At 44.6% G+C, this 12,440-nt stretch overlaps 1 protein-coding gene across 1 annotated transcript in view; it reads left to right on the top strand.

Moving 5' to 3' along the window:
- The window catches only part of NCS1 (neuronal calcium sensor 1), a 69,525-nt gene that overhangs the window by 18,613 nt on the left and 38,472 nt on the right, over positions 1–12,440 (top strand). The window contains exon 3 of the mRNA XM_089535185.1: positions 3,110–4,071. Within this exon, the coding sequence (XP_089391311.1) occupies positions 4,008–4,071 (64 nt within the window). The 5' untranslated portion in view covers positions 3,110–4,007. The remainder of the gene's footprint in view (positions 1–3,109; positions 4,072–12,440) is intronic.

Genomic DNA, 12,440 nt, shown 5'->3' with positions numbered 1-12,440 from the left:
CGTAATAAAGGTACTCCCACCATCCAGCCTCTGTTTAAAAACCTCCAGAGGAGATTCCATTACTCTCCAAGGCAACATATTCTATTGCAGAACAGCTCTTACCGTCAAGAGATTCTTCCTAATATTGAGGTGGAATCTCTTTTCCTATATGTTGAATCCATTGCTCCGTGACCTGGCTTGGCTGTTTCATTTCACATGTGTGTATTGTTTGTTTTGGATAAAAAGTTTGCTGAAACATGTTGAAGTATTCTCCTTATGTTTTGTGGTGTAGCAGATTGTCACTGTTCTTTCCATCTATTTCTGCTGCTGATACCAAGATTTCGGTTAAATAAGTAATGTCCAGGAATACATTTACTTTGTTAACTGAGGCATATCACTAAAGCAGTCTTCAATGTGCCACGGAACCTTGCATGGTGTTCTTGCATTGGCTCCATGGAGAATATGATTTTATTGAAGTATCTTTTTAGGACTCTGATTTTTGCCTGCCGGGTCCCTGAATTTTGGCAGTGCTCCCATGTGTTACTCCATGACTTGGTGTTGTTCAGCAATCTTTGCAAACGACTTGCACGATGAAGGTGTGGAAGGATTTTGCTCATCAGATTTGCTGAGGAAACCAAACCAGGAGGGAAAGCTGATACTTAAGACAGAAGACAGGGACAGGATGCAATATGACCTTGACAGATTGGAGAACTGAGCCAAAACAAACAGAATGAAATTCAATAGGGATAAATGTAAAGTGCTATATTTAGGCAGGAAAAAAATCAGACGCACAAATATAAGATGAGTGATACCAGGCCTGGCAGTAATATGCGCAAAAAGGATCTAGGGGTCTTAATAGACCACAAGTGAAACATGAATCAGCAGTGTGTCATACAGCAGCAAGAAAAGGCTAATGTGATTCTAGGCTCAAGAGACATATACTGTCAAAATGAGGGGAAGTAATCTTCTCCTTGTATTTTGCTTTGGTCAGACCTCACCAAAAGTTTAAGAAGGATATTGACAAGCTGGAATATGTCCAGAGGAGGGTGACCAAAAAGCTAAAAGATCTGGAGACCAAGCCCTTTTAGGAACAGTTGAGGGAGTCAGATGTGTTTAACCTACGGAAGAGAAGAAGATTCAGAAGTGATGTGACAGAGCCACCTTCAAATACTTGAAGAGCTGTTAGGTAGAAGACAGAGTAAGCTTGTTTTCTGCTGCTTCAGAGGGCAGGACACAAAGCAGTGGATTCAAATTACAAGAGATTCCGGATAAACAGAAGGAAAGTTTTCTTGACAGTAAGAACTGTTTGACACTGGAGCAGACTGTCTTGGAAAGTGGTGGATTTCCTTCCTTAGAGTGTTTTGAACAGAGGCTGGGTGACTATCACTCAGGAGTGTTTTACCTGGGCATATCCTGCATTGGCAAGTGGTTTGGCTACAGCAGTGCTTCTCAGGCTATCTGATGTGGACAACTGGCAATTATTTTTTTCCAGTGTGCCAGGAACCAGCATCATATTTGTGTCCATTGATGACAATTCTTTCTCTCCTGGAAACTCACCAGGGACTGGCAGGCAATTGCTCAGGGACTGGCCAGGGTTCTAGGGATCACCATTTTCAGTAGCACTGCTCTACATGACCTTTGAAGTAATTCCAGTTCTGTGAATGCCTCAAGAATTTGGTGTCTGCAAATTGTAATACACTTGTCCCTCCACATTTGCTGGGGTTAGGGGCACAGGACCCCAGTGAATGTGGAAAAACAGCACATAACCAAAACACTATGTTTTTACCTGACAGAACACCTCTCTAGGTCCTCCAGTGCAACTCTGTGGTCCACATCTGCCAGACATTGACCATAGAATTGTGCTGAAGGAGTTACAAATGCCTAGAGGAGTGTCCTCTCTAGGAATCCCTAGATTCTTCAGTGCAAATTTTGGTTAAAGTTGACCATAGAGGTGCTCTGGAGAACCTAGATATCCCTAGAGAGAACATATTAATAAAATCATTGAATAATCATATCCGCAAAAGTCAAAGCCTCAAATGTGGAGGTACGGGTGTACTGACACAGTTTTTCAATTCTTAGATCTGCCAATATTTCAAAATACATTTAAGAATGCATATTTTTAAGAGAAGAAATACATTTTGAAAATTTGGAATGTGGTTAAAAATAAAATTCACACATGAATGCAAAAACTGGATAAAGAGACTTACGGGGAAATGTGATGTGACATGGATTGGAAGGAAAATTATTCCCCCATCCTAAAAGTGATTTTAAATCCTGACTGATCAAGGAATCTAAGCAAAGTCAGTCCTGATTACTACTTGGATAGGAGATAGCCAATGAATAGCAGCAGCAGTAGGCTATATTTCAGAGGAAGGAACTGGCCAAATCATGTCTGAGTAGTTCACGCCTAAGAAAACCCTGTGAAATTCTTCAGGTCATATAAGTCAACTTGAAGCAGCTTGAAGGCACATATGAACTTGAAGGTGAGGTGAGAGGGCTGACTTGGATTTAGTTTGATGTTTGGGACACCAGTGTATTGGTAAAAAAATTAGAAGCAGGAGGAAACTTTGTTAGCTGTCAAAGGCAATGGAAGTTTCTGACACTTGCTGTTCGTTTGTCCGAACTGGACATTTAATTCTAGATATTTAATAATAGGTTTGGTATACAGTCGTTCCTCCTGATTTGCAGGGAATCTGTTCTGGATCCCCACGCGAATATGGAAAACGCCAGTATTGGAGTCACCGTTGATTTCAATGGGGGCATGCTCCTGCGCCTGCGCCTCAGGCATGCACACCATTTTATTGCTCTCCACTTGCCAGCCACGAACGGGCGAGACCGCGGACTGGAAGGACGACTGTATATTGATATTTACCAGTAAATGTTGACAATGAGAGATGACCATGGGCCCAAAAATCATTTTGAAGTTTTATGAACAGACATTGCGAACTGTTAGGACTTCCAAACAAATGGCAGTATTTACCACATTTGGAGCATTTGTCATACCAAATGGTACACTGCTTGACTGTTTTCTGCAAGAGAAAAAAAATACTGTGTTTTGGCTTGAATGAGAACCGTACTGATTTTGGTGTCTATCTTTTCCCCCTCCCTCCCTTCCCTCTTGTCTTCCTAGGACTGATCTAAAAAAAGGCAAAGGGAAGGGAAGACAAAAGGAAGAGCTCCTGGCTGACTGGCAGATTCCAGTTAACACCTTCTCCGCACAGCGTCAGCTCTGAGCTGGCTAAAGCAACCCAGGAGCGCAAGGGAAGACAAGCCAAGAGGGAGGGCATTTTGTAACCACGGACGACAGCACCAACACTCCACAAGCCCTGGAGAAAGAAAGGAGAGAAGAAGAGAAGGGAAGGAAACACAGCTGGATGCAGCAAAATCCTGGCTAGAGCACTTTCCATTTGCAAAGAGGGGAAAGGCCCAAGTGCAGAGCCAAAATTGGCAAGAAGGACTCGGTTGTTCCATCTTGGACAGCTCTCTCTTTCTCCCTTTTCTCTCTCAGACGAAATTTCTGCCTCGGATCCTTGCGATGAAATAACCCAAAGCTGGCTTCCTCCTCCAGCCGGTATGGAGCAACCTTTTCCTGCCGTCTGCTGATGCTCATTTGAGGAGCTGAGCTGGTGACTAAAAGGAGGAGGAAATCCTCCAAGAGGACAACTAGATCCAAGCGCAAGATTGCAGCTGAACATTCAAAGCAGATTCCCCCCTCTCTCCCTTTCTTTCTCTCTCTTTTCCTCCTTTCCCTTCCATCCTCTCCTTCCCCCTCGGCCTGCTTCTCTCCCCCTTTTGTCATCTTTCATTTTTAATTTTCTTTGCTTCCGCTGATGCTGCAAGGACATTAGAAGGGTCCACTTTGGTCCCACAACCAAGACAGTTCCCCCTCCGCTTGGTCATCATCGCAGCCTCATACATGACTGTCTATTGAGTGAAGGCAGGCCATTAAGCAAGCAAGCAAAACAAAACAGAAAACCACCCAAAATTTATGCCCTGCTAAGATTGGAGGACAAATTCACTGGGCCGCGATGGGGAAATCAAATAGCAAGTTGAAGCCCGAAGTTGTAGAAGAGCTGACCAGGAAGACATACTGTAAGTCCATTTTAAAAAATGTTCTCCGGCACACTGCAAAAATGTTAAATCCTTGAAAGGCATCTTGTCTGGTTTAGAACTTGATTAGGATGCAGGGGAGATGTGGGACTGGGAAAGATGGTCCTTGCTGGTTGTGGCTCTTTTGTGTGTGATGCGCATGTGGGTGGGTGTGATGTGGGATTCATAGCATGGGCCACAAGTTTGGGGGGCAAGGGGTGGGATACTGTGTTTAACCATGCTGTAGTCTTCATGGTGCAGTAATGCTGCATTGTTTGAAGGAGGGGTTCAGAGACCAGTACCAGGTGTGGGGCGGCAGATGGGTGTGGAGAAGGAGTAATTTTGCCAGGAGAATAAGTGCTTGAGAAGGGTGTCCTTCTTTCTATATTGCATGCAGCATTTCTTTTTTAAAAACAAAAAAGGCAGCAGAGTCTTTTTGCTTTCCAAGGAGCTCACATGTTCCGGGGGTGATTCATGCGCTTTGTCATGTTGAGATGCTGGGGCGGGGAAGCATCTGACACCCAAACCCCCTCAGCTTCGTCTAGGGTGGGCGGAAGATGCGTGTGCCAGGAGGAGAGTATGTGTGCAAGAGGGAGTGCTCTGTCAGTGTATGTGTGTGTGTGTATGCGCACCATGACCACATGGGGTGAGAAAAAGGAGCAAAATTCATCCTGCAAAGGCTTCTTTGGATTCGTTTCTGGGAATTTGTAACCTAAAGGCTGGAAATGGTGAGCAGTGTACAGAACCATTTGACTTCTCATGGCTTCTCCCCCAACAATACACTCCCTCAAAACAGTTTGAAACTGAGGACTGAAAAGAATACATATATTAACAACTGAAGGAGGGAACAAAGAGAAAGAAACGTGACGAGAAAGGGGGATGAAATGAAGCCAAGCATTGGCAGGGAAGCCTGGAGCCTTTCTAGCCTATGTTTCTGCCACAGAATCCTGGAGAATTTTGTATGTGATTCCAAAATTTGGCCAGAAAAGGTTGCTTGCAGGTTGCCATTCCTTTCTTTCCGCCTTTGTGTTAGTGTGTAATTAAAACTGGGTCACTCACTTCCCTCATTATGATTTTATCTATGGCAGCAGCAGAGAAGAGAGACTGAGCATGGCTTTAACCTATACTGCACTTCTGGTCATTCTGAGATCAGTGGATCAGCAATTGTGACCGTGTTTGGTCTGTGTTTACTGTGTTTTGTACTACTTAGATAGGATCCCTTGAGTCAAGTCAGCTGGAGCTGTTCTGCTTTGCAGGGGTGTTCTTTTTTGTGTATTTTGCAGCACGTTTGTTCTGTATATGAACACTAGGTGCTGTAAGCTATATTTCAGAGGGAGGAACTGGCAAAGCCACCTCCAAGTATTCCTTGCTTGTGAAATTCATGGGGGTTGCCATAGGTTGAAAGGCTACTGGAAAGCGCATACACATGAGCAACGCTGGTACCGTTTTTGGGAATGTCATTTTTTAAGGGAGCATGTTTTCTAGCCTTTATGGTGACAACATTTTGTTTAGAGGCGGTGATTCAGATTTCCAATGGGTCCAAGGGTATGCTTGGTAGGTAAGTTTAGTATGGTTGCCATATTAGAACCCAGAGAGGGCTCCTGTACTATAATAATTGTGCAGAAAAGGGAATTTTGATTCCAGCCATTCCCTATTGTGAGGTTTTCTTGGCAAGTTTTGTTCAGGTGCGTTGCCTTTGCCTTCCTCTGAGGCTGAGAGAGTGTGACTTGCCCTTGGTCACCCAGTGGGTTTCAGTAGCCAGATTCCCAGTCCAGTTGCTAAAATTCCCTCTTTCACACGACTCTTAAAAGTAGAGGAGGCATCTCCAGCTTCCAGCCTGGCAACCTTAATGCTTAGTAGGCTTCATTGTGGCCTACATGTTATTTTAGGCCACCCCTTATCTAGTATCATAAGTAATTCTAAAATAAGAAGAAAATGAGAATCAATGAAAGGAGAGCAATTACGGCAATAAGCTTAATTTGCATCACTTGAGGAAGCACTTACTGGGAAGGAAAATATGCAAGTACTTGGCCACAGAAATTTACTTCATGCTTTATGCTATATAATTGACATTTCTTTGTACTGTATAATTCATAGAATCATAACGTTTGGAAAGACCCTCTAAGAACCATCTAATTCAGCTGCTTGTTAATGCAGGAATCCATAGCCAGAACATCCTTAAACATTTTTTAAAAGTGCGCCTACTCTCCAAAGCGCACTTTATGGGGCGTATACTCTTATCCTCACAGCAGCCCTGTGAGGTAGGTTAGGCATTGGGATGGTAGCTTTTTGTGCTCACTAAACACTGCTTTGTCTCTCATTGAATTTCATGTGGTCTGTGTCTGTAATAAATATTTATTTTTATCTATCACATTGAGATTTGAACCTAGTGTTCCCCGGTCTAAGTTGGATTCTCTCTCAACTACATCTGCATCCTTCCACAGATATTTTTAGAGTCTGATTCCCATCAGCCTTGGCCACCGTGTCTGGGAATAACAGGAGTTGGAGTCCAGAAAACATCCAGCTGGCTGCAAATTTGCTACCTCTGCAATGTGCCATGTTGGCTTTTTAGAGGGTGTGGAGAATTTAGAATAGTACTGGGGTTTCGTGGTTTTATTTATGTATTTAAAATATATATCTTCGAGGGAGTTGCTGGTTTCTAAAGATGCTCTATCCTAAAGCACAGCTGGGACTTGGAGGAAACTTGCTCCCTTACTTTGCTGGGTTCTTTGCAGTTTTAAATTGTGTGTGTGTTGTTTATTTGTGGGAACTAGGAGAGTGATGACATTTGTCTGATGCCCTTTCACTATGAAAAGGCCGGACAGAGTTTGGATGTCCCCTTTCTCCTCTCATCTGATGGAGATGCGTGCCAAAAGTGTGTGTCTCAAAATGAAGTAGCTGCTGGACATTCGAGAAGAAAAAATACTGCTGTCACTTGTCATGTCATTAATTTTATGGACTTCATTGCCAGAAATGTGGAGGCATCCAGCTACCAGTCTAGACAGCATTTTTAAAAAGTGGTGGTGATGGGGAAGATTAGATCAAGGTGGGGAAACTTTCCGCTCTCCAGATGTTTCTGGACTGCAGCTCCCATCACACCTGACCATCAGCCATGCTGGCTGGGGATGATGGGAATTGGAGCCACACTGCCATAGAATCCTAGAACCCTAGAGTTGGAAGAGGCCACAAGGGCCTTCTAGTCTAATCCTCTGCCATGCAGGAATACATAACTAAAGGAATCTGCCCATCCGACCTCTGTTTAAAGACTTCCAAAGATGGAGAGTCCATCATCCTCTGAGGTAATCTATCTCAGTGGCGAAAGGCTTTTACCATCAATATGTTCTTCTTGATGTTTAGTAGGAATTCTTTGTTTTGTAATTTGAATCCATTCGTTTCTGTTCTAGCCTCTGGACCAACAGAAAGCAAGCATCCTTCATCTTCATCATGACACCCCTTCAGTTATTTAAAGATAGCTATCATGTCACCCCTCAATCGTCTCTTCTCCAAGCTAAATATATCCACCTCCATAAGTCATTCCTCATAAGGCTTGGTTTCCAGACCTTTGACCATCTTGATAGCCCTTCTCTGGACACGTTCCAGCTTGTCAATATCCTTCTTGATGTTTGCAGGAAGGCTACCGCTTTCCCAGCCCTGGGTTTAGCCCTCTGTGAACTACCTTATCAGTGTGGGCAGTTATCTGGCCTAAGTAAATAGAAATAATCAGGTAGAGACAAACTGTGACCCTCCACATACCAAGGGCTAAGAAATCTCCATCTCCTGCCTGTGTCTTCCTAGAAATAGATTAGGTAGATGCACAGTCCGATCCAGCAAGGAGGTTCCATTGGCCTGTTACAGACTGCCAAAATAAAGCTACTTCGGGTCTCTTTGGAGGTATGCTGTTTAAATGATGCATGCATCCTAAGAATCCGGAAGCTGCACCAAAGCTGCACTCCAGTGCTTAGAAATGGAGTGTGGCTTTGGCGCGACCTCCAGACTCTTAGGACCCATGCATCATTTAAATAGCATGCCTCCAAAAAGACCCGAAGCAGCTTTATTTTGGCAGTCTGTAACAGGCCATTGTTCTTATAAAGTCAGGGTTGAGGATTATGTGATTCTGTATATATTGTTGCACTGCAGCCACCAGCATCCCTTGCTAGTACCTGTGCTGGCTTCTGGAATTTGCAGTCCAGCAACCCTTGTAGGACTGCACCGCTTCCTTCTCTATTGTAAACAAATTGATAAATTAATGATTTGCCTATTTCTTTGTTTTCTTCCTTTGGTCCAGCAGTGAGCGGAAGACTTCTTCCCCATTTTTATCTTCAAAATATTAGACTTGTCAAGTAGGAGACTTTGAGAAAGAGGGATGAAATGAGTGACAGGTTCATATGAGGTCATTCAGTGAGTTCAGTGGCCAAGGGAGGATTTGAACCTGTGTCTGGTCGGTTCTGCTGAAACACTTTAATGCCAAGTTGGCTCTTCTACTTTAAAAGTATAAACACAACACATGAATCCCAAGAATGAGGACCAAGGTGGTATAGTAGTTTGAGCGTTGAATTATGATACTGGAGACCAGGATTTGAATACCCGCTCGGCTATGGAAACCCACTGGGCGATCTTGGGCTAGTCACACTCTCTCAGCCTTAGAGGAAGTCAAAGACAACTCCCTCTGAACAAATCTTGATGATGCTGTGGGATTTCAGCACCAGCAGTGCTAAGGAAAAGGTGGAGAAGGCCAAGAAACCCCCAAGATAGAGTCACTAGAGGTTGGAAATGACTTGAAGGCACACAACAAAAACAGCACCCAAGAATGGAACCTCCATGTTCAATGGCAATTTACCTTTTTAATATCAGCAGCTGGGAAGCAACACAGGGATGGGCTATTTCTGGGCTTCCCAGAGGCATTCAGCTGGCCTCAGAATACAAAACTTAAATAGACTGAAGTGGGGGTGAATCTCTGATTTAACAGCTACTGACAGTTCACTCTGATGTTGCACAAGAAGACGGAAACAGACTTTTAAAAATCGAAGCTCAACAGATCCTCTTCCTACCTGCTGCTGCTGAAATTCCTGGACAACCTGCCATTCATGAGGAATGTCTCCCTTTCCCCCATCCCAGCCTCCAACCCCAAGCCATTTCTCCATTTATCGCACGCCGCACGCTAATTTCATTAGCCTCATTGAACAGCTGGCATGCTCTATTCTGTGAAAATAATTGTGAGCGCGTGGGGGTGTTTCGTGGAAAGGAAAAATGGCTTTATAAAAAGAGAAGAAAACTAAATACAGGGAGGGGGGCTGTTTTGCAAGGCTTTTTTCTATCTTCACCTTGGGGAACCCAGGTCAGGGAGCCTGGCTTTCTGAACTGGCCCCCAGACAAAGGTGTGTGCACTCTTTCTCCCGCTTGTGTGCACGCTCTCCCACCTTCTCCTCATCGCTGCTGGTGCTGCAGTAGTCCCACAGCATCCTTTGCCCAAAAAGGCAGTGACTGAGAGATGTGGCAGGTTCATGTGTTCTGCTACACACTGGTGCAATGCACAACCTTTTCGACAGCTGAAGCACTGCTCCTTTGTGGGGGCTTTCAAGAGCTGGAACAAACGGCAAGTTGGCTGGTTTCTGACTGCGGATTGTAGGAAGCTGCCTTCTGGTGGATTCTATTGTTGGTCTGTCCTAGGGCTCGGCAGCTGCCTGCCTTGGGGTTTAATCCTTGGTGGGGTAGCACTTGGACCCCTCTGGTTCATAACTTGGAGGTTTAAAGGGCATAACTCCGGTTTTTTAAACAAAGTGGTTATTTTTTTCAGACCTGGGAGAAAGGTGGTAGATGATGGATGGATGGATGGATGGATGGATGATTGGTTGGTTGGTTGGTTGGTTGGAGAGGAGGAGGGAGAATCATCTGTGGCCAGCTGGCTTGCCATTTGTGGACATGCCTTTGGCCCACTCATCCTGGACTTGCTGGCCAAATGAGATGCCTATCAGAGGTGTCACCCAACTGGCACTGGTATCAATGTCCTTCCCAGCCCTGTTGGCTCAGAAGCTTAGAAGAGGAGATGCCAGGAGCTAAGTAGCCCCTCTGGCGTGTTAAGCGAGTTGCACCTCTGTGCTTTTGGAGTCAGTCCCTGGGCGGCTGAAGACAGGCAAAGGCAATTCACAATGCAGGAAAAATCTCCATACGGTGGTCCCTCCAGATTTGCTAAGGTTAGGAGTGAAGAACCCCTGTGAATGTGGAAAAACTGTAAATAGAAAAACACTATTATTTCTACTTGAGAGAACATCTCTCTAAGAATCTCCAGGTCCTCCACTGCAACTCAGTGGTCAACATCTGCCAGACGTTGGTCATAGAATCATGCCAGAAGACCTGCAGATGCCTAGAGAAGTGTTTTCTATGGGAACTTCTAGGTTCTCCAGCACAACTCTATGGTCAATTTCTGGCAGAGTTGCATTGGAGGACCTAGAGATTCCTAGAGAGAACATATTCTATGATATTAATCAAAACTGCAAATAATCAAATCAGCAAAAGTCAAAGCTGCAAATGTGGAGGGTCAACTGTACTTCTCAAATGGATACAGATAGGAATCAGACTGGAAGAGACCCCAAGGGCCATCCAGTCCAACCCCATTCTGCCATGCAGGAACACACAATCAAAGCATCCCTGACAGATGGCCATCCAGCCTCTGTTTAAAGACCTCCAAGGAAGGAGACTCCACTACCCTCCGAGGGAGTATGTTTCAGTTCCACTGTCGAATAGCTCTTACTGTCATGAAGTTCCTCCCAATGTTTAGGTGGAATCTTTCAACAGCTTGTGTCAGAGGGATCCGGAGAAAAAAATTGCCCGCTTCTTCCTCCACCAACTGTTGTTACTTCAGGGTAGATTGTTGTGTATTTTGTTGCATGCCTTTGCCTTCCTCTGAGGCTGGGAGAGTGTGACTTGCCTAAGGACACCCAGTGGGTTTCTGTGGCCAGATTCCCAGTCCCATGTGCCTAAGTCTTTTGAGACTCTCATTGCCTATAGGTATATATAAAGGTAAAGAGGAGAGGTTTTGACATACAGTACTAGAATTCCAAGCAGAATCATGGAATAATAGAACTTCCTAGACGATTCATAGATCTCATAGACATTTCATTGCGCTGGATGTGATGCTGTGGTCTGAGTGTTGGACTAGGATTCTGGGAGACCAGGATTCAAATTCCCACTCAGCCAATGGAAATCCCTGAGTGACTTTTCTGAGGAAGGCAAATGCAAACCACCTCTGAACAAGTCTTGGCAGGAAAACCCTAAGAGAGGATTGCCAAAAGCCGGAGTCAGTTTGGAGGCAAAGAACAACATTTTTTTTTATTGAGGAGTCTAGTTTGTAGCTTGAGGCCTGGTTTGTAATTTGAAGCCTAGTCCTTTGTTGTGGGAGGGCTGACTCTTAGTTTGAGGTGTGATATTGTGTAAGGAACCCACATGGTATGGTGGTTTGAGTATTAGACTAAAACTCAGGGAGATGTGGGTTCGAATCCCCACTTAGCCATGAAAATTCTCTGGGTGACTTTGGGCAAGGCAAACCCCCTCTAAGTAAATCTCACCAGGAAAATCCCATGATAGCCTCACCTTAGGTGTGCAATAAATTGGAAATGGCTTGAAGGCACACAACAACAGACCCTTCAAAGAGAACATCCAACCTCTGTTTCATAACATTCAGGGAAAGAGATTCCATTGCCTTCCAAGAAAGTCTGTTCCTATAATTTAAGACTTGATTCTACATCTGAGCCAGGATTCATGCACCACTGCCCCCGCAGATGCTGTTGGACTATAGCTCCCAAGCCACCATGATCAGCGATGAAGGCTGCTGGGATTTATAGAACAGTGAGCTCTGGAGGGCCATACAATTTCTACCCCAATCAGCAGTTTCTGCTAGCAGAACTGCAGGTTGCATTTATCCAAGCTGCCTTGAGTCCCAAGGAGAAAGGTGCCATATACCGTATTATGACTGGAGACCAGGGTTCGATTCCCAGGCTGGCCATGAAACCCACTGGGTGACCTGGGGCAAGTCACACTCACATGGCCTCCAGGGGAGGCAATGGCAAACCTCCTCTGAACAAATCTTGCCAAGAAAACCCCATGATAGAGCTGCCTTAGGGTTGCCATTAATCAGAAATGACCTGAAGGCACACAACAACAACAGATCATGGTTATCATCTATGATATCATAGTTTTCACTCATCAAATCACAGGTCTTTGGTCCTGAGAGACCTGGCTCCGTTCCCCCTCCAGCTATCAGCATTGTTGTATTTCTCCTGATTTTAACTTCTTGTGCATGGATGGACCCATTCAGGCTAAATGGGAACAGAACTTGGAGAAATGAGATAGCAATTATTTTATATGATGAGATGTTG

This window comes from Sceloporus occidentalis, unplaced genomic scaffold (genome assembly GCF_023333645.1).
Source record: "Sceloporus occidentalis isolate IW3139 unplaced genomic scaffold, rSceOcc1.0.p SCAF_8, whole genome shotgun sequence".
NCBI lineage: Eukaryota > Metazoa > Chordata > Lepidosauria > Squamata > Phrynosomatidae > Sceloporus > Sceloporus occidentalis.
This window is presented reverse-complemented; position numbering and strand designations above follow the sequence as displayed.